The sequence below is a fragment of the Halichoerus grypus genome, chromosome 6 (assembly GCF_964656455.1).
Source record: "Halichoerus grypus chromosome 6, mHalGry1.hap1.1, whole genome shotgun sequence".
Lineage (NCBI taxonomy): Eukaryota > Metazoa > Chordata > Mammalia > Carnivora > Phocidae > Halichoerus > Halichoerus grypus.
Genome location: NC_135717.1, coordinates 17,288,300 through 17,309,271, shown reverse-complemented (window position 1 = coordinate 17,309,271; position 20,972 = coordinate 17,288,300). Strand labels below are relative to the sequence as shown.

At 57.2% G+C, this 20,972-nt stretch overlaps 3 protein-coding genes across 7 annotated transcripts; 1 reads left to right on the top strand and 2 right to left on the bottom strand.

The window, feature by feature from the left end:
- Window positions 1-518: 518 nt before the first annotated feature.
- On the bottom strand, window positions 519-4,716 carry SLX1A (structure-specific endonuclease subunit SLX1A). 3 transcript variants are annotated; one of them, XM_036091220.2, is made up of 7 exons: window positions 4,257-4,714; window positions 3,438-3,489; window positions 3,010-3,348; window positions 1,629-1,756; window positions 1,374-1,461; window positions 1,232-1,292; window positions 519-640 (listed from the first exon to the last, which is right to left on the bottom strand). In XM_036091220.2, the coding sequence occupies exons 1-6, from the start codon at window positions 4,442-4,444 to the stop codon at window positions 1,263-1,265; spliced, it is 825 nt and encodes a 274-aa protein (XP_035947113.1). In that variant the 5' UTR covers window positions 4,445-4,714; the 3' UTR covers window positions 519-640; window positions 1,232-1,262. The 3 variants fall into 3 exon arrangements, 2 of the variants coding, with proteins under 2 accessions (XP_035947113.1, XP_035947112.1); XR_004917009.2 differs by lacking the exon at window positions 519-640 and having other exon boundaries at window positions 1,179-1,292; window positions 1,374-1,524; window positions 4,257-4,716; XM_036091219.2 differs by lacking the exon at window positions 519-640 and having other exon boundaries at window positions 1,179-1,292.
- A 12-nt stretch (window positions 4,717-4,728) lies between these two features.
- On the top strand, window positions 4,729-5,577 carry BOLA2B (bolA family member 2B). Of its 2 annotated transcripts, none has more exons than XM_036091224.2 (3): window positions 4,729-4,961; window positions 5,089-5,148; window positions 5,435-5,577. In XM_036091224.2, the coding sequence occupies exons 1-3, from the start codon at window positions 4,899-4,901 to the stop codon at window positions 5,483-5,485; spliced, it is 174 nt and encodes a 57-aa protein (XP_035947117.2). In that variant the 5' UTR covers window positions 4,729-4,898; the 3' UTR covers window positions 5,486-5,577. The 2 variants fall into 2 exon arrangements, with proteins under 2 accessions (XP_035947117.2, XP_035947116.2); XM_036091223.2 differs by having other exon boundaries at window positions 4,745-4,961; window positions 5,051-5,148.
- A 2,046-nt stretch (window positions 5,578-7,623) lies between these two features.
- CORO1A (coronin 1A) lies at window positions 7,624-13,315 on the bottom strand. 2 transcript variants are annotated; one of them, XM_036091214.2, is made up of 11 exons: window positions 13,157-13,315; window positions 11,369-11,567; window positions 10,070-10,192; window positions 9,845-9,974; window positions 9,551-9,735; window positions 9,273-9,392; window positions 8,956-9,060; window positions 8,693-8,838; window positions 8,519-8,576; window positions 8,191-8,406; window positions 7,624-7,850 (listed from the first exon to the last, which is right to left on the bottom strand). In XM_036091214.2, exons 2-11 carry the CDS (start codon window positions 11,564-11,566, stop codon window positions 7,746-7,748), a joined length of 1,386 nt encoding a protein of 461 aa, XP_035947107.1. In that variant the 5' UTR covers window position 11,567; window positions 13,157-13,315; the 3' UTR covers window positions 7,624-7,745. The 2 variants fall into 2 exon arrangements, with proteins under 2 accessions (XP_035947107.1, XP_077930750.1); XM_078074624.1 differs by lacking the exon at window positions 13,157-13,315 and adding an exon at window positions 12,049-12,403.
- Between the last annotated feature and the right edge of the window lie 7,657 nt (window positions 13,316-20,972).

The following is a 20,972-nucleotide window of genomic DNA, read 5'->3' as shown; positions in this document are numbered from 1 at the left end:
CTGAAAACCCAAGATGTGGGTTTGGTGTGTAGAAATTAAAGGGAAGACTGAAACTAGACAAAAGAGCCCAGTAAGTTTTCACTTTTATTCGAAGGGGGGGGGGTTTGGAGCTGTAATCTTTGCTCCTGACCTGCCCTCTGAACTCCACCCCTGCGCGGCAGGCCAACTGACAGCTTGTTCTTTTTTTTAATTTTATTTATTTACTTGACACAGAGAGAACAAGCAGGGGGAGCAGCAGAGGGAGAGAGAGAAGCAGGCTCTCTGCTGGGCAGGGAGCCCGACGCGGGGCTCCATCCCAGGACCCCGGGATCCTGACCAGAGCCAAAGGCAGATGCTTAACTGACTGAGCCCCCCGGGCGCACCTGACAGCTTGTTCTGATGGAGCCAGCCAGTTTAGAGGGGGCAGAGTGGAGAGGAAAGGTGGCACTCTTGTGAGCAGGGCCACTCACCTTCCTGCGGCTCCAGGCCAGTCTTGAAGATGCCAGAGGTTCAGGCTGAGAGCGGCCCCCACTGGTGTTCTAGCAGCGCAGGCATTCCAGAACTGCTAGTCTGACCTCTGACAAGGCCAGTACAGAGCAATGGGGGGGGGGGGGGGGCTGGTTGATTGTGGTTGGGGCGGAGCAGAGGCGGTGCAGGCTTTCTGAGGCAGCAGGGAGACAAAACGGCAAGAACGCAGTCTCATAACCCTGGCAGTGAGTCCAGCTCCCGAGGATTTCATGGAGACTCATTCATGATTGGTGACAGAACCATGGCCCCCACAAGGTGCTTTTCTTTCACTGGGTTTAAAGGGGCTCCCAAACAGAGACAAGAAGGAGTTGGGGCTTAGAGAGCCACAGAGCCCCGTAGGGTAGCATATCCCCCCACCCATCCCACTTTTGGCCTCTGTCCTTACTGTTTGGATTAAAGTCCAAAGTCAAGCTGGGCACTGGATTTGGATGGGCTCTGAGTCAAGGGTGTGAGTCTCCCAAGCACTCAAAGAATTGTGTGACGTCAGAAGCATGCAGGGGAAAGCTGAGGCACATGGGCCTCCAGGAAGAGGAGAGCCTGGTCCAGGTGAGTGAGCGGTCCCCTCCCACTCTGCTCTTCTCCTCAGGCCCCAGTGACTGGCAGGGCCTCTGTCTCCTAGCTCCAGTGCTGTCCCCCACCCCCCCACCCCCGCCCCAGCAAACACCAGAAAGTTCCCTTAACTCAGACTCTTTATTGTACTCAAATAAAAAGTGCCCAGACCCACAGGGGAGGCAGAGGGTTGGGGGCGCTGAGGATCAGGTCTCCAGCATGTCTGTCCAGTGTTCCTGTGGAGACAAGAGGACTGGTCAAAGGCAGCCTCGGGTGTGGGGTGGGGTAGGGAGGCTGGGGCCAAAGCCACGTCTCACCTCTTCTAATTCCAAGTCCTCCTCTTCCTCCTCGGCTCCCATCCGGCACAGCCAGATCAGGTCTCCCCACAGCAGTGAGTTCTTACAGCTACCAAGGGTGCAGTTGGTAGGAGACAAGAGTCAGGATCACAAGCCTCCTGCAGGCTAGGCCCTGGGTGCCAAGATAAGGACTCAGCTGCCCCGGGGCCTGGACTTGGACAACCGGCACCATCCTCCCAGAGCTCGACCACGCTGGGGCGGGGCTGTTGGACTCACCCCGGGCACTGGCCCTCTAGGGGCAGAAGCTGCCTTGGCTCCTCTTGCAGGAACTCCTCTGCTAGGCAGATCACGTGGGCTCTTAGGTGGCAGCCAGGGTGGGGGCAGCACAGGGGGCCCTCTTCATCCTGTCAGAAGTGGCAGGCAGGTAAGAAAGAAAACCAGGAGGAATGATGTAGCTAACACTCAGAACTTCTATTGACCAGACACTGTTCCAGAGGCTTCACATTAAACAACGCTATGAGGCATATACTATTATTTGCGTTTTATAGATGAAACTGAGGCATGGAGAGGTTACAATACTTGCCCACAGGGACTAAGCTTGCCAATTTCCCCTGAGCATTAGCAGTGATTATATAAACAGCATTGGCCCCTGCAGCCAGACCTATAGTTCTTACAGGCTAAGTGATCTCAGGCAGGTCACTTAATCTCTGAATGGCAAGTACTCAATTTACATTTCCTGAGAGCTCAGAAGTCAGGCCCATCAGGCTCAGCTAATTTGTTAAATATTTATTGGCTACCTGCTGTTTGCCAGACGCTTTTCTACAGCAGTGAACAAGAACTGCCTTGTATTGGGGCAGGGGAGAAACTGACAATAAGATAAGGGGCGCCTGGGTGGCTCAGTCGTTAAGCGTCTGCCTTCGGCTCAGGTCATGATCCCGGGGTCCTGGGATCGAGCCCCATATCGGGCTCCCTGCTCGGCAGGAGGCCTGCTTCTCTCTCTCCCACTTACCCTGCTTGTGTTCTCTCTCTGGCTGTCTCTCCCTGTCAAATAAATAAATAAAATCTTTAAAAAAAAAAAAAACACCCACTATGTTACACAGTAAGTGTTTAGGCTTTAAGGGGGAAAAAAAGGCAGGGGAGTGTACAAGAAAGAACTGCAGTTTTATTTTTTTAACAATTTTATTTATTTATTTGACAGAGAGACACAGCGAGAGAGGGAACACAAGCAGGGGGAGAGGGAGAGGGAGAAGCAGGCTTCCCGAGGAGCAGGGAGCCCAGTGCGGGGCTCGATCCCAGGACCCTGGGACCATGACCTGAGCCGAAGGCAGACGCTTAACGACTGAGCCACCCAGGCGCCCCAAGAACTGCAGTCTTAGATGGGAGAGACAAGGAAGACCTCGCAGAGAAGGAGAAGGTGGCATTTTATAAAGACTGAAATGAAAGGTCTAGGGAGGAACCTTCCAGTCAAAGGGGAAGGGTAAAGGCCCTGAGCAGGAGGGTACCGGTTTCGAGGAATGGCAGCCAGTACTATCATCCCCATTTTAGTGATGAGGGCAAAGGGTGTCAGTGGGCTGCCCGATCCTTCAATAAACAGCTGGATCCCAAGTCGTTGGACCCCTGGCTCGCAGCGACCTGGAGACGAGGTAGGGCGGCTCACCTGGAAGGAGCGCGCGCACAGGGCGCAGCAGGCCTCGGCGTCTTGGTCGGGCTCGGACTCCGGGTCAGCTAAGGGGTCGGCTCGGCGCCTCGAGGCCGAGGCGCGGGGCGGCGGAGGCCCGAAGGCCAGCGGCATGTGCGGCGGCGGCGGCGGGCACAGCTCACGTCGGAAGTCGGCGCGCAGCCAGCGCACGGTGAGCGGGAGGCGCGCCCAGGGCGGCGCGCGCAGCATGTGCGCCAGCACGCGCAGGTGGAAAGCGAAGGAGGCCTCGCTGCGCAGGCGCGGGCCCACGTGCGCCAGGCGGCGCGAGGCGTGCGGATGCTGCCAGGCCCACTCGAACTGCGGGCGGGGAGTAGGGGCTTCAGGGCCGCCCGATTAGGCCCCAAGCCCCAGCCCGTCCTCTCACCGCCCCCCGTCTCCTTTCTTACCCTAAGGGCAGCCACGGCGGAAGGGAAGCCGTGCACGATAAGCACCATCTCCCTGGGGACGAGAACGAGCACGGGGCCCGTGAGAGCCCGCCCGAACCGGTGTCAAGCCGAATCCGCTCGCCATGGTTCGACCCCAGTCCCACCCGGGAGTGGAGTTCTCACGCCCGGCTTCAAACCTCGTCCGCGAGGCTCCGCCCCCCTCGTGGAGGTACGTCCCTTCGCACCTGCCAACCTCAGGCCCCGCCTCCAGCACAGGTACTTAACTGCCCTCCTCAGTTCCTCCCCCTTGCAGGCTCTCTCTTTACCAAACCCCGCCTTGTTCATCAGCCCGCTGTCACGGGACCAAGCCTAGATCATCAGTCCCCTTCCTACCCAACCCCTTCCTTCATCCCACAGCTGAGTTTCACAGGGCTCCGCCTCCCCCCACCTCGCACCGCCCCCCCCGCCTCGCACCGCCCCCCCCGCCTCGCACCGCCCCCCGCCTCGCACCGCCCCCCCGCCTCGCACCGCCCCCCCCGCCTCGCACCGCCCCCCCCGCCTCGCACCGCCCCCCCCGCCTCGCACCGCCCCCCCCGCCTCGCACCACCTCCCCCGCCTCGCACCGCCCCCACCACCACGCACCTCCCCCACCACCACCACGCACCTCCCCTGTGATAGGCCCGCCCCCGTCGCCAGGACCCCGCCCCCCGGCCCTGTTATCGACCACCACACGGGCTCCGCCCACTGGCCTGGCCCTGCCCCTCTCGGCAGGGCTCTCCTCCTCCGAGCCCCGCCTCCTCCTTGAAGCCCTCCTCCAGACAGAAATCCGCTCCCTCTTACCAGGGCCCGCGTCCGCTGGTCCGCCAGGCCCCGCCTTTTTTGCGGCCCCCGTTGTGCTGCTGGACCCGACGAGCAGGGTTGACGGTGAACCCCACGTAGACGCGACCCCGGTGCCGAGGGTTCAGGCAGTAGAGCAGGTAGACGCCGAAGAAGCGCCCGGGCCTCGCCGCGTCCCCCGCAGGGCCCATCGGGACTTGTGGGTTGATTGCTGCGACCTGTGACCTCAGGGAGGGCTGAGTTGCCAGGGCCGCAAGATGCTTGTCTCGGAAAAAGCGTTTGGGGGCGATCCCGAGGTACCCTAGAGGCCGCAGCAAATGCAGGTTCGCGCACCCTCTCCTGGCTGGAGTAGGGTGTCCAAACCGGCCCACAGAACCCAGGCTGCGATGCAGGCGGCGGACACCTATTAGCGCCCGAATCCGTCCTTGAGCAGATTCTGATTGGCTGGCCGATGGTAAGCGCGGAAGCCCAGGACAGTTAGAAAGCTGGGCTTGCGTGAGGGCGGAAGTGCCGGGTTTACGGACGCCTTAGGGCGGAAGTAGAGGCTTCAGCGGAAGTGGCGTCAGTAAGGGCGGAAGCAGTGTGGCTGGGGTCGGAGCTGGGGTTCCATCCCGGCTGGGCTGCCGCCCCTTCTGGGCCGCCGCAATGGAACTCAGCGCCGAGTACCTCCGGGAGAAGCTGCAGCGGGACCTGGAGGCAGAGCATGTGGTGCGTTGAGCGGCCTGGATTCTCCCAGCGAGGGGGAAAGCGCGCCTGAGGGGCGGATTTCACACTCCCCCCACCGTTCTGCCCCGTAGGAAGTCGAGGACACGACTCCCAACCGTTGCGCGTCCAGCTTCCGAGTCCTGGTGGTGTCGGCCAAGTTCGAGGGGAATCCACTGCTTCAGAGACACCGGTGAGGCCTCGGGAATACCTCGCTCGGCGCGATCCCTGCGCTGGGACCCCAACCCAGGCCACTCCCCAAAACCTAACTCCCTCACCCCCGCCGGTGGGGCCCTACACCGTGAACCACGGCCCCAAGGATCCCGCCTTCGTGGCCCCTGTATTGAGACTTAGGCCCTCTGCCTCTTTGGTTCCCAAGTCCCGGGGACACAACCTGGGGAGTCTTCTGGGTCACCCTACCTTCGGAGGCCGCGACTCAGGCCCCGGCCTTCCATTTCGTAACCCCATCTCTCCCCCAGGCTGGTGAACACGTGCCTAGCGGAAGAGCTTCTGCACATTCATGCCTTTGAGCAGAAAACCCTGACCCCAGAGCAGTGGGCCCGTGAGCAGCAGAAATAAGAGACCGAGGCCTGCACAGCCATTAAATTATGAATCAGGGCCAGCTTCTGTGTCAAGTGTGTTGTGTGTGGGAGGGATGCTGAGCTTGAGTCCAGAGCCTGGTTTCTCCCTGCCCTGCCACTCTGCATTGTCTTACCTTGGACAAGTCCTTCACACACAGGCCTCCGTGTCTCCGCTTATAAAATGAAAGTTCTATCCTTAAAGCCTCTTCCAGGGCAGGCAGCACTGATCTTCTCCGTAATTCTTGGTCGAACCCTAGGAACACTGCTGCTATTCATTGGCCGTTACCCGGGGGTCCTGCCTTCTGCCGGTTTTCAAGATGCACAGATGGAAAAGTACCCAGGGTTTCAGGGTGCTGGCCAATTTAACAGACTTCCCCCACTCCCCAACATCACTCTAATGTCAGAGGCATAATAGAGGATCCCACACTTCCCTGCAGGTTAGCCGGCCCCTCGGGGTCTCAGGGGAGGTGATACCCCGGCAGGGATGCTGCGGCACCTGGAATGCTGCTGTTGTCTGGTTCACTGGAGAAGATCCAGTGGCCCGTTAGCCCAGGGCTTCATGTGGCCACAGTTGCCCCTGGGGAGACCATGCGAGTTTCAGGAATGGAGCTGCGGGCAGGAGATAGGGATAGGGTTAAAGCAGGAAAATAAGGCCACCTGGGCCATAGAATTGGGGCACATGATACTTGTAGTATCGATGTTAAACAGGTGCCAAGATTGGTAAGGCCTGGCCCAGATGCGGTCCCTGGGACCCAGGAGGGTAGCAGGTGACCCAGATGGGGCCAGGGCTCTTTGGGGGTGAAGGATTGCCATCTTCAACCATCCCTCCACTCTGCTCCCCTTTTCAGGGCCAGTTTCTTGGCCCCTAAATAATCATCCCACTTCCTCCCTCCCTCTTGTTCCTGTCAGGGAGAATGGGCTAGTGAAGCTGGAAGTCATGGTGATGACAGATTAACCCTTCTGGGTTCCTGGGATCCTTTCCTGAACTTTCCTCGGTTCCCTTGGGCCAGGAGGAGAGCCAGTGACTGAGTGTACTCAAGTACAACTTCACTAGGAGGCCACGTCACCACCGCTGTGCAGGAGAGGCTCAGGGAAGGAATGTTGCTTTAAGAGGCCCACATTCCAGATTTTCTGCTTCTCTCTTTATCACACCCCTGATTGGATCCACCCACTGTGTTCACAGAACTGCGATGCTATCCCTCCCCATTTTATAGAGCACCTGAGGCCTGGAGAGAAGTGACTGGCCCAGGGTCACATGGCTTGCGTAGAGATTGAGACTCAGATGGGCCGACAGGGACATCCATGCAGCTGCCTCTCTAAGCAGATGTTTTTCCCCCGTGTGCGGAAGTCAGGGGTGGTGAATGAGGCACTTAGTCCTTGCTGTGGTCCCTGTGTGGTATGAGGTGAGCTCTGCTGTGGCCAGGACACCCAGCCCGCCAACCCAGCCCTAGCCCCACAGAGTTGGGCATCAGACACCCACATCTAAGCCCCCACTTGACAGGGCCTGACTGGGCTCTTCGGTCTGGGGAGGGTCCCAGAGTGAGGGACTGAGAGGCAGCAACACGGCAGGAAGACTGGGAACCAGAAGGGGGGACGGCTCATGAGTCAAGGTCTGCCTCCCGCGGGCCCCTCTCCTGCTCTGTGCTTCCGTGTCCTCGCCTGTAAACCAGGGTTCGGTTCTAAGCTTTGGCCTCACAAAAGATCCCCTGATTTTGCTCCCTTGGGCTTGCAATTTGAAATGTGTCCCGTAAGGGCCGCCTTCGTGTTACGTGAGTTCTGTCCCCACCAGCAACAGTGACAGCAGTCGCACGCAGCGACCTGTGGTTGACCAGGAAAGGCAAATTCTGAGTCATCGGGAATTTTTGAGGCCCCAGGCAAGGGCCTTGCATAGCTCAGACCCTGCCAGCTCAACCAACGCGAGCATGGGGCGGCTCCCCCCCACCGCGGCCTGTCCTTGTGGCCTGGGGTGCCCGGAGGTGTCCCCCCACTCCTGCTGTGGGCCAGTCTCATCAAGGCAACCGAGGGGGCAGCTCGAGGGCAGGGCAGTTCAACAGACCCAGCATCCAGGTGGCCATCGGAGTCAGAGGTACCAGAAAATAAAGCCATTTTATTATTATTTTTTATCTGCCATCGTGGCCTGAGGAGAAGGGTGCGAATGGCAGGAGGGAGGGAGGTGAGGCTGTGACCCCAGCTGAGGCCCGAAGGTCCTCTACTTGGCCTGGACTGTCTCCTCCAGCCGATCCAGGCGCTGCTGGAGCTCCCGCACCGTGGCCTGGAGCTTCCTCATCTCCTCCTCCAGCCGGGATACGGCGTCCTGGGGGGTCCAGTGCGGCATTAGTCCCAGCTCCATCCTGGGCTCCCCTCACCCCGGCCTCCCCGCTCCGCCCTGCCAAGAGCTCCGGGGCTGGCCCTTCTGTCTCTCAGCTGCTGCCCAGACAGCTGCAGGCCAAGAAACCCGAAACCTGCTTTCGGAGGCCTCGGGATTCCTCGCTCGTGGCCCCCAGAGGGTTGCTCCCCCTGCAGAGGATCCCCGACGTGAGTGTAGGATGGCCCAAACACCAGCCTCCTTCCGGTGGGACAATGACCACATCCGTAGCAGCCCCCGCCCTACACGTCTTCCCGTCCTGACTCCCAGATTCCCATCCACTTCTCACCGAGCTGGGGGTCCCGCTGGCCTCCGGTGCTGTCTTCCTGCGCCCGGTGTCCAGGCCCCGGTTGACTCTCAGCTCGCGGCTCTTTGGAGGCACGTAGCCGTCCTTGAGGGAAATGAGGAGGGGCCCGGCATCCCGGCCCCCCAGCCACTCCTCGGCCGTGAGGGCGGCATCGGGCCCTGCAGTGGGTGGGTAAAGGTCCTCCTGGAACAGGTCCGACTGTGGGCAAGGCCAAGGCTGGTTAAGAGAGTGCTCGGGCCACACCACCACCCTGCAACTGTGCGAGGCCAGTGCTTTGCCCGGGGCCCTGGAAGGGACATGGGAGCATCACCTTTCTAGGCACTGTCATGGCAATGGGCTCGCACCTCCGCTCGTGCAGCTTGTAGAATCTGTGGAAATAAGAAGGTGAGCAACGCCCGTGGCATGGTTGGGCCGGAACCGAAGGTCCGCCTGGGGTCAGCGCTGCCCAGGGAGCATGTTCAGGTCAGGGGCAGGGGGCAGTCACCTGGCAATCTCACACTTGTTCACCTCCAGGCCACGTTTGGGCATGTAGCCCATGCCCCGCTGGGACTCCTTGGAACTGAACATGGAGAGATAGTGCAGGAAGGGGGCCTCGGAAGTGATCTCGAAGTACCGGATAGAGCTGTCACCCTGCAGGCGGTGGGTGCAGATGCGGGGATCAGCACCACACGGTCCTGCAGCCGGGTCCTCTCCAAGCCCTCCCCCCACCCCACCTCCCGCCCGCGAGCCCCTGCCCGACTGGGACACCTTGCCACAGAGGTAGACTATGTTGGTGTCGGGGTCGAAGAAGGGCAGCAGGACGCCGCTGCTGGTGTCCAGTTCCTGCAGGGACAGCGGCTCCTCCAGGTGCTTCTGCAGGGATTGGGGAGACAGGGAACAATGAGCTGGGCCACGTCGGGCCTGGCAAGAGCCTACTGGGCGGGGACTCGGGGAGGGCCCTCACAGAACAGCCAGTGGAGACCCCCATCCCACAGAAGGTAAACTGAGGCCTGTGGCTCTCTATGATCGGGCAAGTGGCAGGGCAGGGACTAAGCCCATCTCTGCTCCCCCTACCCGGCACTCACCGTGTCCCACAGCGCCACCTGCCGCTCACTCATGCGGCTGAAGCCTGTGGTCAGGATCTTTCCATCAGATACAAAGACTGCGCGCACAGGCCGCGTCCCCTCATGGGGACGGTCCTTCTCCTGGAAGGAAAGGGAGGTGGCCAGTCAGGTACCCACACACACATCCTAAGCACCAGGCTCCAGCCGAGGGCGACAGGGGTGGCATCCAGGGACCCGGATGATGGTGCGTGGGAGGGCAAAGTTCCGAGGGTCAAGGGTCATGATTCGGGGCCACTCACAGTGACGATGGTGCCTTTGCGGGGCTCGATGATGCGCACGCGCTTGTCCCGGCAGGAGGTGCAGATGAGGGCGCCGTCTCGGCTCCAGTCCACGCTGTAGATGGTGTCCGGGTGCACGTCGGAGCCGAGCGTCAGCACGGCCGCCCCAGTGCCCACGTCCCACACCAGGATCACGTTGTCACAACCTGGGTGATAGCCCCAGTGTTAGAAGCCCTGAGCCTCCCTCCCTTGCTGTCTGGCGACCGGCCTACCCCTCTCCCCTCTCCCCTCTCCCCCCACCCCTCCCCCAGGCACCTGCACTGAGCAGCACGTTCTGGGCTGTGGGGTGCCACACCACAATGCCCACGCGCTTGGTGTGGCCCTCCAGGGTGACGACGGGCTCCCGCAGGGGCAGCGTCAGGCCCCCGTCAGGGATCTCCCACACCTGCAGAGAAGGGGCCAGTGAGACTTGGGGGCTCCCCACGGCAGGCCCAGTGCTGGAGCTCCCCCGGCCCTCGTGCCCCCTCCCCCGCCACTCACCATGACTGTGCAGTCCTCAGAGCCACTGGCAATGACGTGATCATTGTGCGGGCACCAGGCGATGTCCAGCACGGGGGCTGTGTGGCCACAGACCGTGGGCACGTTCTTGTCCACACGTCCAGTCTAGGGGGCACAGCAGGGCCTCTGAGGGAGGGACTTCTGCTCTCCCAACCTGATCCAGCCCCCCCCCCCCTTCAGCGAGGCACAGAGAGGAAGGCAGCGGGGTCCCTGCAAGGTGGAGCCGGGGGCCTAGGGCGGGAGGGTTTGGTCCTCTGCCCCAGACCCAGAAGTGTCTGGGCATCTCGGAAGGACTGGCCACAGGTCATGCAGGACGGGGCTGCGGGGCTGGGTACCAGGGGGCGCACTGGGCCCTGGTCCTGCCTCACTGGCAGACCCTGACCAAGGTCATGACATCTCTGCCCCCACCCCCCTCTCACCAATGCCCGGGGGCCGGCACTCCCACCCCAGCCTCCCCAACGGAGGCTTTCCTGGGGATGAGAGGCCAAGGCCCTGGGCAGGAGAGGTTGTATTCAGATTAGGGTTCCCCAGGGAAGTGTGGGGATGGGCAGGGGTGCTTCCAACAGGATAGGGACCAGGGAAGTCTGTCCTAACTGGCCCCAGGCAGGAGCAGAGGTTTGGAAATGGTCGCTTCCGGGGACAGCTGCTGCCGCAGGGCTTCCTGTGTGAAGAGCGAGCCCAGCTCTCGCCCCACAACCACTTCCTCTTCTCTTGGCTTCCATCGGCCCTTTTAAGGTAACAACTTAGGGCCCATCTCCCCTTCCTGTCTCACCCCCCAAGAGCACAGGAGTGTGCTGGGGGTGGGGGTCAGCAGAGCGGAAGGGGGGGTGCGAGCAGGAGCAGAGGGGAGGCAGGTCTGGGGGAGGGGAGAGGGCCTCTTACATCCTCCCTGCCTGCAGCCGGCGGCTGGGGGGGGGCTCTCTGGGGCTGAGATGGGGGGGGCCCAGGCCCAGAGCCCCTCCCACCCTGAGAGCACCGCTGGGTCTGCCCGGACCCCACAGAGCCCTCTCTGTGCTCCGGAGGGGATGAGGCCCCGGGTCTGCAGGACTCGCTGTGTGACCTTTCTGGTGTCACCTGAGCTTCAGTTTCCACGAGACCACTGCACGTAGGAGCTGGAGGAGGCGGAAGGCTCATGTGGCCCAGCTCAGTTTTACAGCTGACAGCGCTGCAGCCCAAGAAGGCTTGGTGACAGTCACCTAATCAGGACCCCCGCGGGGCCACTGGAGGACCAGAGGCCCCCTCAACTGGAAGACCGCTGCCCCAAGGGCTCTAGGGGCTCACCTTGCCCAGGGGCAGCACCAGGAAGGCCCCTCCCCCACTGGCCTCGCAGATCAGGGCCACGAATTTGGGGTTGACAGCACAGAAGCCACTGTCCCAGGTGGTCTGTGAGACGCGCACGTCCTCATAGCACTGGTCGGCCTTGGCTGGCTGTCCAAACACGTGGCGGAACTTGCTGGAGCGGACCACCTGCCGGCTCATCCTGGGGGGACACGTGGATTTGAGGGCTTTTCTCCCTTCGGTTGACTCTGACCTTAGAGTGTCCCCCAGGACACCCCCTCAGCTGGTGTTAAAGGTCTCAGCTAACTTCCCCAGTACCAGCTCCCTGGGCTCCCTGGGCTCCCTGCCCCCTCATCCGGAACTGCCATCCTGTGTCCCTCTTGCTCGCCCTCCTCACCCCTTCTCACTCCTGGCCAACCCGCAAGGCCCACCTTCTCTGCCCACCCCGGGCCTCGCGTCTGTACCCTCGGCCTCTAGGGCAGAGCCCGGTGTGGGGTAGCACCAAGACCCATCTGTCGACTGCTGCCAGGCTCGGCCCCTCCTCTCCAATGGCTCACACTCCCACCCTCTGGGGGCCTCGGTGGCGACAGCCTGGAGGGTGGGTTCGCTCAGGCACAGCAACCACACTTCACATCCCTCACACCCACATGGGGAGCGTCCTGAAGGCAGGGGCCCTCCCTCACCTTCTGCACAGGGCTGGGCATCCAGAGGGAAGCAGCATGTGGGCCTGCCCAGGAGGCAGGTCTCTGGGCTCCAGAAACAGGCAGATGGCTTGGATCCCACTCTCTCCTCCCCACACCTCTGCCTCTCGAGTCTGCCTAAGCAGGTGCCCTTAAGTGCCATCTCCACCTGCTCTGGAACTACGCACGGGAGGGGAGAGACGGCGCTGACTTCTCTGGGGTCCCCGAGGATGGTTTCCCCCATCTGGCTGGGTGGAGAGCGATTGAAACTGCGGGGATTGCTGCCGGCTCCCCAGGCTCCAGGCCCCATCCTGACACCCAAGTGCATCCCCTTCCTGCGCCGTGTAGGGGCCATGCGGCCCGCTCAAAGGGCACCCTCTCAGGCCTCTACCCCACCTCTCCACCTTCGCCCCTTAGACTACCTTTGGCCCTGGTCCTTCTCGCTGCCCCCCCCAGCCCCCCACCCCCACCCCACCCCCACCCTGCCCCAGCCTGCCCTGTGAGGCTTCAGGAGGCTCAGGGTCCACCTGCCCAGAAAGCAGGTGAGGAGCAGGTGGAGAAGCAGTCCAGGGGCAGGGGGATCAGTCCCAAGTGAGAAAGCTGGGCCTGGGGCGAGGGGAGCCCCAAAGCCGAGGTTGGGGGACAGGAAGCCATCGCCCCACCCTGCCTCCTCCCCCACCGCAGGTATCAGGCTCAGAAACCGCGGAAAGGGGAACTTGGTCTTTTCTTGTTTTGCTCTCAACCCCTTCCTGTCTCCAAGCTCAGGGCAGCTGCTCGGCTCACCCCACCCTGCCCCCACTCCCACCCCCACCCCGACGCCCATTCTGGCGCGAGCCAGGCCCCCGGCTCCCCCACCTCCATCTTGGCTGCGGTGGTCCCTCACCCTGGCCTGTGCACAGCGCCCCGGGACACGCAGATGGACCCTCCCACGCACAACCCCCCCCCCGGGCGAGTCCCCTGCACGCGCGGCGCGGACGGTTCTGTCCCCTGTCCCAGCGGCGCGCTGACAGCCCGTCCGCCCCCACGGCCGGCTTCCGCCGAGCTCACGCCTGCCCCACAGGTGGCCCAGGGCAGCGATGCCCGGTCCCTTGCCCCGGGGACCCAGGCTTACCTGCTGCTGAGAGATGGGTGACCCCCCAAATGGAGGAGGGAGAGGAGGAGGAGGAGGAGGAAGGAGCCGGCGGAGCCAGAGACAGCCCGCTGAGGATGCTCTTGTCAAGACAATGAATGAGAAGCGGCGTCTGCCCGCCTCCTTAGGGGTGGCAGCGCCCCTTTGGGCGGAGCTCTTAAAGGGGATAGCCCTTCTCCGGGCGGAGGCACCGCCCCCCTCTCCCCCCCCCCCAGCCCGCCGCCGCCCCTCCCTCCGCCCAGCTCGGCCTCGCCTGCCAACTCCGAACCCAAACAGATGCTGCCGGCCAGTCGCTGACAATCTAATCGGCACTTTTGTAATGTCAAAATGCAAAAATACCCTGTTCCTTCTTCCCTCCTTCAGTCCGCCCCCAGCCCACTCACCATCCTGTCCCTGGCATTCACAGAAGCGCCCATCGGGCCCCCATGCCCACCCCCAGCTAAGGCTGAGCTGCCTTCCGCCTCCCACTCCCACACGGGGGGTGGGAGCCGAGCCCTGGGGTCTCGTCCAGGCTCCTACATTTACAAACGGTGGCCTTGGGAGAGTCACTTCTCCTCTCCCATCTCCTGTCTTCATCCAGGAGCACTTCCGACCCCGCCTGCCTCACAGGGAACCAATGAATTACTCTGGCATCACAGGGGCGGCCCAGGTCGATGAGTCAGGGTCAGGTACCTGTCCCCAGAGAGCTCTCAGCCTCCTGGAGGGAGAGGAGCGCAGGGATAGCTCCAAGGATGCTAAAACAGAGGAGGAAGCCAGACTCCATACTCAAGAGGAAGGAGGACGCCATGGTCATCCTTGGATTCAGAGACGGCGTCATGGGGAGGGCAATGCACAGGGCAAAAGAGGCGGACTCCAGAATCAGATTGCTTTCCAAGTTCGGCTCCTGGCTGTCACACTACCGAGTGACCCTGGGCAGGCTACTTAACCTCCCTCAGCCTCAGTTTCTCCCTCTGTACGAGTCATGCCTAGCTCAAGAGGTTATGGAGAAAGCAAAGCTTTATGTACCTCATTTGGAGTGTAGCAAGTGCTTAATAAATGTTGGCTCTCCCCGTTGTTACTATTTACCAGGTGTTGCGGCTGGACCTGAGGAGGTGAGCGAGGGCCAACAGGCACCACTGGTGGAGGCCTTGTGGGCTGAGGGGCAGCTGAGCAAAGGCCCAATAACGTGATTCTTCAAGGGACTGGCTCACATCCCACCGCCACCACTGACTGGCTGCATGCTCTTGGCCATGAAGTCTAACCTCTCTGAACCTCAGTTTCTTCATCTGTAAATGGGGGATAAATACGATCTGCCCTGCCCTCTCTGCAAAGTGATAAGGCTCAAATGAGACAACGCATTGTAAAAGTGTTCCACACGATTCAATCACAGGAACCTGCGGGTGGTGGTGTTCCTGACGGCCTGCTGCTGGACCGGAACGGACTGGGCCGGGATGTATAGTCTCCACCGGAACTGGTAAGAATAACAGGCGGCATTTACTGTGCATCTACTCCGTGCGGGGACTGTCTGGGCCCTGTGAATATGCCTCGCTCCTTTAATCCGCACAACTCCTCTAGGGGGCAGATACCCCCTCCATTTTACAGAGGAAACAGGCTCACACTGCCTTCCATCCTGGAGCGCCTCCTTTCCCGGCAGAGGACCAGTGCGTTGGCGAGAGACCTGAAAACCATGGCCCGGAAGCAAGAGCCTGACAGGCGTGCAGAGGGACAAGCTGGGAAGCACAGACGCTGCTTTCACATCCCAGCGGGTCTGCAGTGTGGGGTGGGCCGGGCGGGTATGGGGCCGCCGCAGAGGACTGGGAGGCCAGTGATGGAAGTTATGTTTCGGCTTCTCCGGAAGCAGATGTCCGGAGAACACAAGACTGAGTGTCTGGTGGGTGGTGAAGGTTCTGCTGTGAGCCTCCTCTTGTATCTAAGAAGGGGCTGACTGCTCCCAATGAGGGGCGTTGGGACAGTGTACCTGTTGGGTGCTGCTGGCCCAGCATCTTACCAAACCCTCTCTCCTGGGGGCTGCATCTGGATTTTCCTTTGGGGGACCAACCTTTCCTTACTGGCAGTCCCCGAAGTTCAAGAGGGTATCCCAGGTGAGCACAGGGCCGCAGTTCCACAGTCAAAGCAATCTTTTTTGCTTGGTTCAGGGATGGGCACTTGATTCAAGGCTATGTAATCAGAAGCAGATTCGTTGGAGCTGCTAGAAAAAAGAGCCCTCTTTCCCCTGGGGGTTAGTAAGCTGATAGGCTATAAGGTTAGCACTAGCAGTGACTATCTTGTCACCACATAGGAAAAGTTGGCTGGAATCAGCCCACACAGACAACTGCAGAAGCGAGATATGAAGACTGACATATTCTTGACATCATTTGAGTATCTGGATCAAGTTGTGCCTGAACCCCTTAGCCTTTCTGTCACATAAGACATAGGTTCCTGGGGCGTCTGGGTGGCTCAGTCGTTAAGTGGCTGCCTTCGGCTCAGGTCATGATCCCAGAGTCCTGGGATCGAGGCCCACATCGGGCTCCCTGCTCAGCGGGAAGCCTGCTTCTCCCTCTCCCACTCCCCCTGCTTGTGTTCCTGCTCTCGCTGTCTCTGTCTCTGTCAAATAAATAAATAAAACCTTTAAAAAAAAAGAAAAAGAAAGACATAGGTTCCTTTTTCCACATAGGCCAGTAAGTTTGAGTTGGGTTTCTGGCACTTACAACTGAAAGAGTCCTGATGAGTACATCTGCTATGGAGCAAGACAGGACTGCCCTCAAGAGGCTGTAGAGCATGATGGAGTCAGACAGACCCGGAGAACTGCAGCTTCACCATGTCCTGCTGCCGGGCAGAGGGATGTTTCCTCACCTATAAACCATGCACAGTATTGGTCACTTTCTAGAATGCGTACTCACCCCCCAGCTTCAACAATTATCAACACGTGGCCATTGTTGATTCATTTCTTCTTCCACATTATTTTCTTGGCATCTATTAAAACAAATCCTAGACATCATAGCATTTCAACTTAAATACTTCAGTATGCCCCTCTAACAAAGACTTCTTTAAAACCTTAGAATTTTTAATAAAATTGAATTAACCTTATAGATTAATTTAGGAATGATATTAAGACTTCCATCCATGCATGTAGTTTATTGGTCCACGTATTTATGTCTTCTGTTATGTTCTTTAATATAATCTTATAATTTTCTCTGTAAAGGTCTTATATATCATTAGATTTTCCCCCATAGGCATATTATAGTTTTGTGGCTATTTTGAAGGGATTCTTCTTATTCTAGTTGTAACCTTGTTTCATTTCCTTCTAAAATCACCTTTATTTACAATAAAATACATCTTTCTTCCCATACAATAAACCACACTCTTTTTAAGTGCATGGTTCCATTAGTTTTGACAAATGTATATACCCAAGTAATAAGCACCATAATCAAGATATGAAATATTTCCTTCTCCCCTAAAAGTTCCCTCATGCCCATCTATAACCAATCCTTATCCTTAGCTCCAGGCAACCACTGATCTGCTTTTTGTCAGTATAGATTTTTCCATGCAAATGAAATCATACGGTATAGGTCTGGCTTTTTTCCACTAAGCATGTTTTGAGTTCACAATACCCTTATGTAATACATAATTACACCTAAAAAAAGTTAGCAATAATTTCTTATGTTCTCCTTTACATGATTGCCTTAAAAAAAAGGACTCAGCAGTCAATCTTAACATCACTAAAAGTAGGACAGCCAGATATTATGTATCTCCTATAAAATGATGCAATAAGCACGTAGTAGCACCTTTGTAGTATTCTTACCAAAATCATCATTACAATCATCACCAGCATCTTGAATCTAATCAAGCCTCTAGCTCTAACTATTAGTTTGTATGAAACAAGGGGGATAGAAGAACAGGTTAAATAACACCATGAGGAAGCAACTGCATAAATCTAGAATATGAAAATGTGTGAATCTAGAAATGTGTGAAAATTTTATAGGACAAATTACCCAGTTTCAACAAATAAATGTCATTAAACGAAAAAGAGGGAAAACAGTAAAAGAGTCTTAAAAAATATCAATCAGGGCACCTGGGTGGCTCAGTCAGTTGAGCATCTGCCTTCAGCTCAGGTCATGATCCCAGGGTCCTAGGATGGAGCCCCGCAGGGAGCCCACTTCTCCCTCTCCCTCTGCTGCTGCCCCTGCTTATTCTCTCTTTCCCTCCCTCTCTCTCTCTCTGTCAAATAAATAAAATAAAATAAAATAAAATAAAATAAAATAAAATCTTTAAAAAAATCAATCAACTGTCATATTTGGGCTTTCTTTGGATCCTGATTCAAACAAATCAACTATAAAAGGAGATTTTTAAAATTAGCTTCTGTCACTTACAACCAAGAGTCCCCCTTTTTTTTTTTTTTTAAGATTTTATTTATGGGTGCCTGGGTGGCTCAGTCGTTAAGCATCTGCCTTCGGCTCAGGTCATGATCCCAGGGTCCTGGGATCGAGTCCCACATCAGGCTCACTGCTCGGCAAGAAGCCTGCTTCTCCCTCTCCCACTCCCCGTTTGTGTTCCTGCTCTCGCTATCTCTCTCTCTGGCAAATAAATAAAATCTTTAAAAAAAAAAAGAAATAAAAAAAAGATTTTATTTATTTATTTGCCAGAGAGAGAGAGCACAAGCAAGGGGAGAGGCAGAGGAAGAGACAGAAGCAGACTCCCTACTGAGCAAGGAGCCCAATGCGGGACTCGATCCCAGGACGCTTAACTGACTGAGCCACCCAGGCTCAGGTCCCTACAACCAAGAGTCCTGACTGCTCCAGGCACACTAGGTCCCTGGTGCAGCACTAACATTCCACCCTTGGGGTCTCAGGAGCCCTGTGAGCTATTTTACTGTCTCTCTTCTCTAGATGATGAAATTGAGGCTCGGAGAAGATAAATGACCTACCCAAGGTCACACAAACTGGGATTCAAATACAAAGCTGTCTGACTCTGGAACCCAGGAGTCCATTCAAACTGTCCAGGTGACCCCTGAGAGCAGATGGGTTTACAAACTGGAGTGCAGTCAGGACGGCAAGCTAGGGACGAAGCACGGTGGACACTCCATAGGTGGTGGAATGGATGAATGATGTCACATTAAAACTGGGTCTTGAATAAAAGTTTGCCAAGCAGAGAAAGGGGGGGAGAGGAGGGAAAGCAATTCCAGTAAAGGCAAGGAAGAGACAAGGACATTTTAGGGAATGGTGAGCTCTTTGCCACGGCTAGAGCCTCAGGTGTCTGGGGTGAAGGGGAAGGTGGTAGAGCTGGGAGGATCAGCAAGAGGCCGATCTCTTCTCAAGGAGTTTGTTCCTAAGACAAGGAGAAGCACACACAATTCTCTAAGCAAAGAAGTGACAGGGTCTCGTGTGTCGGGGTCCCTCTGATAGCCTGGCCCCTTGCTCCTGTGGCCCCCAGGCCTCCTCTCAGCTGGTCCTCCAGCTGCCTGCAGGCTCAGCCCTGACCCACATTCGAGAACCAATCCTGGCAGAAGGCATATAAGGATGCCGTTTCCATAGGCTCGGGCCTAAGCCAACCTTGCCAGACGCTTCTGGCTGGCCGTCTGCTCAGGCTGCCTTCCTCACATTTGTGAGATGATCATCGCTCCTATTTTATGGAGAAAAGAGGTGAGAACTCTTTCAGCCCCTCCGCTCCCACCAGCAACAGCACCTCTGGTCCCTATAAATAGCCACAGACTGTAATCACGGAGATGTCCTACTTAGGCCCTAGGCTGACTCCTCCTTCTTGGGACACATCGTATGTCCCCAGTGACCTCACTCTGTGCCTCACCCCCTTTCCCCTGCACTGCCAAGTTCTACTCTCCACAGACCCTTTCTTTTGGGTGTGTACAAACAAGCTTAAGTGCCCTGTGTCTTTGGGGGAATCTCTCTCAACTTGGCAGCCTCAAACCACTTCCCTAGCTCACTCTTGTCCTTCACCATCAAGTGTCTTGAAAGAGCTGTTTACGCTCACTGCCCTCACTTCCTCATCTCCTACTTACTCCTCCACCTACCTGAGTCTGGCTCCGGTTCCCACCATCAGACAGACTTGCCCTCACCAAGGCCACCGATAACCTCCTGATCATGAAATCAAATGTTTCAGGGGTCATCTGATGCCCCTGACTACCCCTCCCTCTGGAATCTTCCCTTGGGGTCCCTCTCCTGCTTCACTGCTTTGCTCTGCAGCTTTCTCTCTCCACCCCCCTGCAGAGCGGTTCCCTTTGCTTAGCTTGCAAGGTGCTCCCAGGACTCCCCTTTTTCTCCTGGCTCCCAAACTTCCCCCCACAATATTTCATCCATAGCTATAGCTTCAACTACAAACTTGGACAATCCCCCATCTGTCTCTGTGGCCCAAGCCTGCTGCCTCTGCTCCCTAGTGCTGACTGCCAACTGGAGGGCTCAACCTGCATATCAGGGAGGGCCTCCCAGAGGAAGAAGTCTTGACCTTGAATCTCTCCATTTCAACTCTGTGCCCAGACCCCTGCCTGAGTTGAGTTGTGTTGCTTGGACCATCGCACTAGTTCTCTGACTAGTGACCATCCTCAGCTTCCTCTTTAAGGACATTTACGCCCTTCCTGATCATAATACGCCTACCCTACAAAACCCTACCGGCTCCTCAAGCAAAAAAGCTGAAACACCCACCCCCCACCCAGCACGGTGTGCAAAGCCCTTCCTGATCTTCCCTTTCTGGCCTTGTTATTCATCACCCAAACTCAATATGCTCCCTCACTCCGCTGGTCCAGAGGCTGGACCCTCAGATGTCTACAAGTGGAGGAGAGGAAGTGGCTGGTTCAATTACCTGTTGCGGAGTAAACTACTCCAAAACTTTGCGACTTAACGCTATTAGTGTTAAGTGTGTGTTGGGTGTCAGACTCTCTCATTATTCTAGGATTTTGAGAGGGAGCGTGCCAAGAGAGAGCGCTCCAAGATGGTAAGCCAGGTGATGGACAAGGGTCCTTCTACCACATTCTACTGGTTAAGCGGTCACATGACCAACCCAATTCCAGGGGAGGAGAAATTGACTCCTTTTGATGCGGAGAGTTAGAGTTTGCAGCCATCCTAACGGGATGCAGAGGACTGGACAGGTAATATGAATAGTTGATGTGGGCCAGGTGAATTACAAGAAGGCGTGGAGGGGCTGTGGCTACACTTGCCCTTTGTCCCCACTCAGGAATGGGGGCCCTGGGAAGCTAAACCTGATTTTTCAAGACAAGTTAGAAATACGGATTTTTATATGGAAGCTCCAGATCTTTCAATGTTGGCAGCTAATTCAAAAGTGTCTAAAAATGTTATATGAGCAAAACTAAATATGTCTTTGGTTTGGATGTGGTTTTTCTGGCCAACAATTTTTTGGACTCTGTTCTTTGCCCTTGGCATAGGCCTGCAATCTCTTATTTGTGTTTGTTACCAAAGCTCTTTTGTACCTTATTTATCCTTTAAGACTCGGGTCAAGACTCCCTTCTCTGTGAAGCCTTCCCTTACACCCCCTCCCCCCCACAGCCACTCCTAGAGTGGTTTCTTTTCTCCCCTGTGCTAGTGACCCCTGGTGCATTCCTCTATCATGGTAATTCATATATTGGATAACCATTGTTTACAGGTCCGACGCTTCCACCAGACTGAGTTTTATTTCCCCAGCACAGGGCCCAACATTCAATAAACAAAAATCGTTCTTTCTTTCCCAACACTGCTAATCAACCACCAACTCACATACACTCTACCTTCACCATTGTCTTTCCTGGCCGGTCCATCCTCCATCCCACTGCCATCATTCCAGTTCAACCCCTCCTCACTTCTGCCCAGAATGATTC

Excerpts from the sequence above, each read along its gene's own strand:
- SLX1A (XM_036091220.2), bottom strand. The coding sequence starts at position 4,444 with ATGGGCCCTGCGGGGGACGCGGCGAGGCCCGGGCGCTTCTTCGGCGTC. Across the intron at positions 3,490-4,256 it reads ACCAGCGGACGCGGGCCCTG|GGAGATGGTGCTTATCGTGC; the intron begins GTAAGAGGGAGC and ends TCTCGTCCCCAG. Across the intron at positions 1,462-1,628 it reads CTAGAGGGCCAGTGCCCGGG|CTGTAAGAACTCACTGCTGT; the intron begins GTGAGTCCAACA and ends CACCCTTGGTAG.
- BOLA2B (XM_036091223.2), top strand. The coding sequence starts at position 4,899 with ATGGAACTCAGCGCCGAGTACCTCCGGGAGAAGCTGCAGCGGGACCTG. Across the intron at positions 4,962-5,050 it reads ACCTGGAGGCAGAGCATGTG|GAAGTCGAGGACACGACTCC; the intron begins GTGCGTTGAGCG and ends TCTGCCCCGTAG. Across the intron at positions 5,149-5,434 it reads CCACTGCTTCAGAGACACCG|GCTGGTGAACACGTGCCTAG; the intron begins GTGAGGCCTCGG and ends TCTCTCCCCCAG.
- CORO1A (XM_078074624.1), bottom strand. The coding sequence starts at position 12,086 with ATGCTGCTTCCCTCTGGATGCCCAGCCCTGTGCAGAAG. Across the intron at positions 8,839-8,955 it reads TAGTCTACCTCTGTGGCAAG|GGTGACAGCTCTATCCGGTA; the intron begins GTGTCCCAGTCG and ends CACCGCCTGCAG. Across the intron at positions 7,851-8,190 it reads CCAGCGGGACCCCCAGCTCG|GACGCCGTATCCCGGCTGGA; the intron begins GTGAGAAGTGGA and ends TGGACCCCCCAG.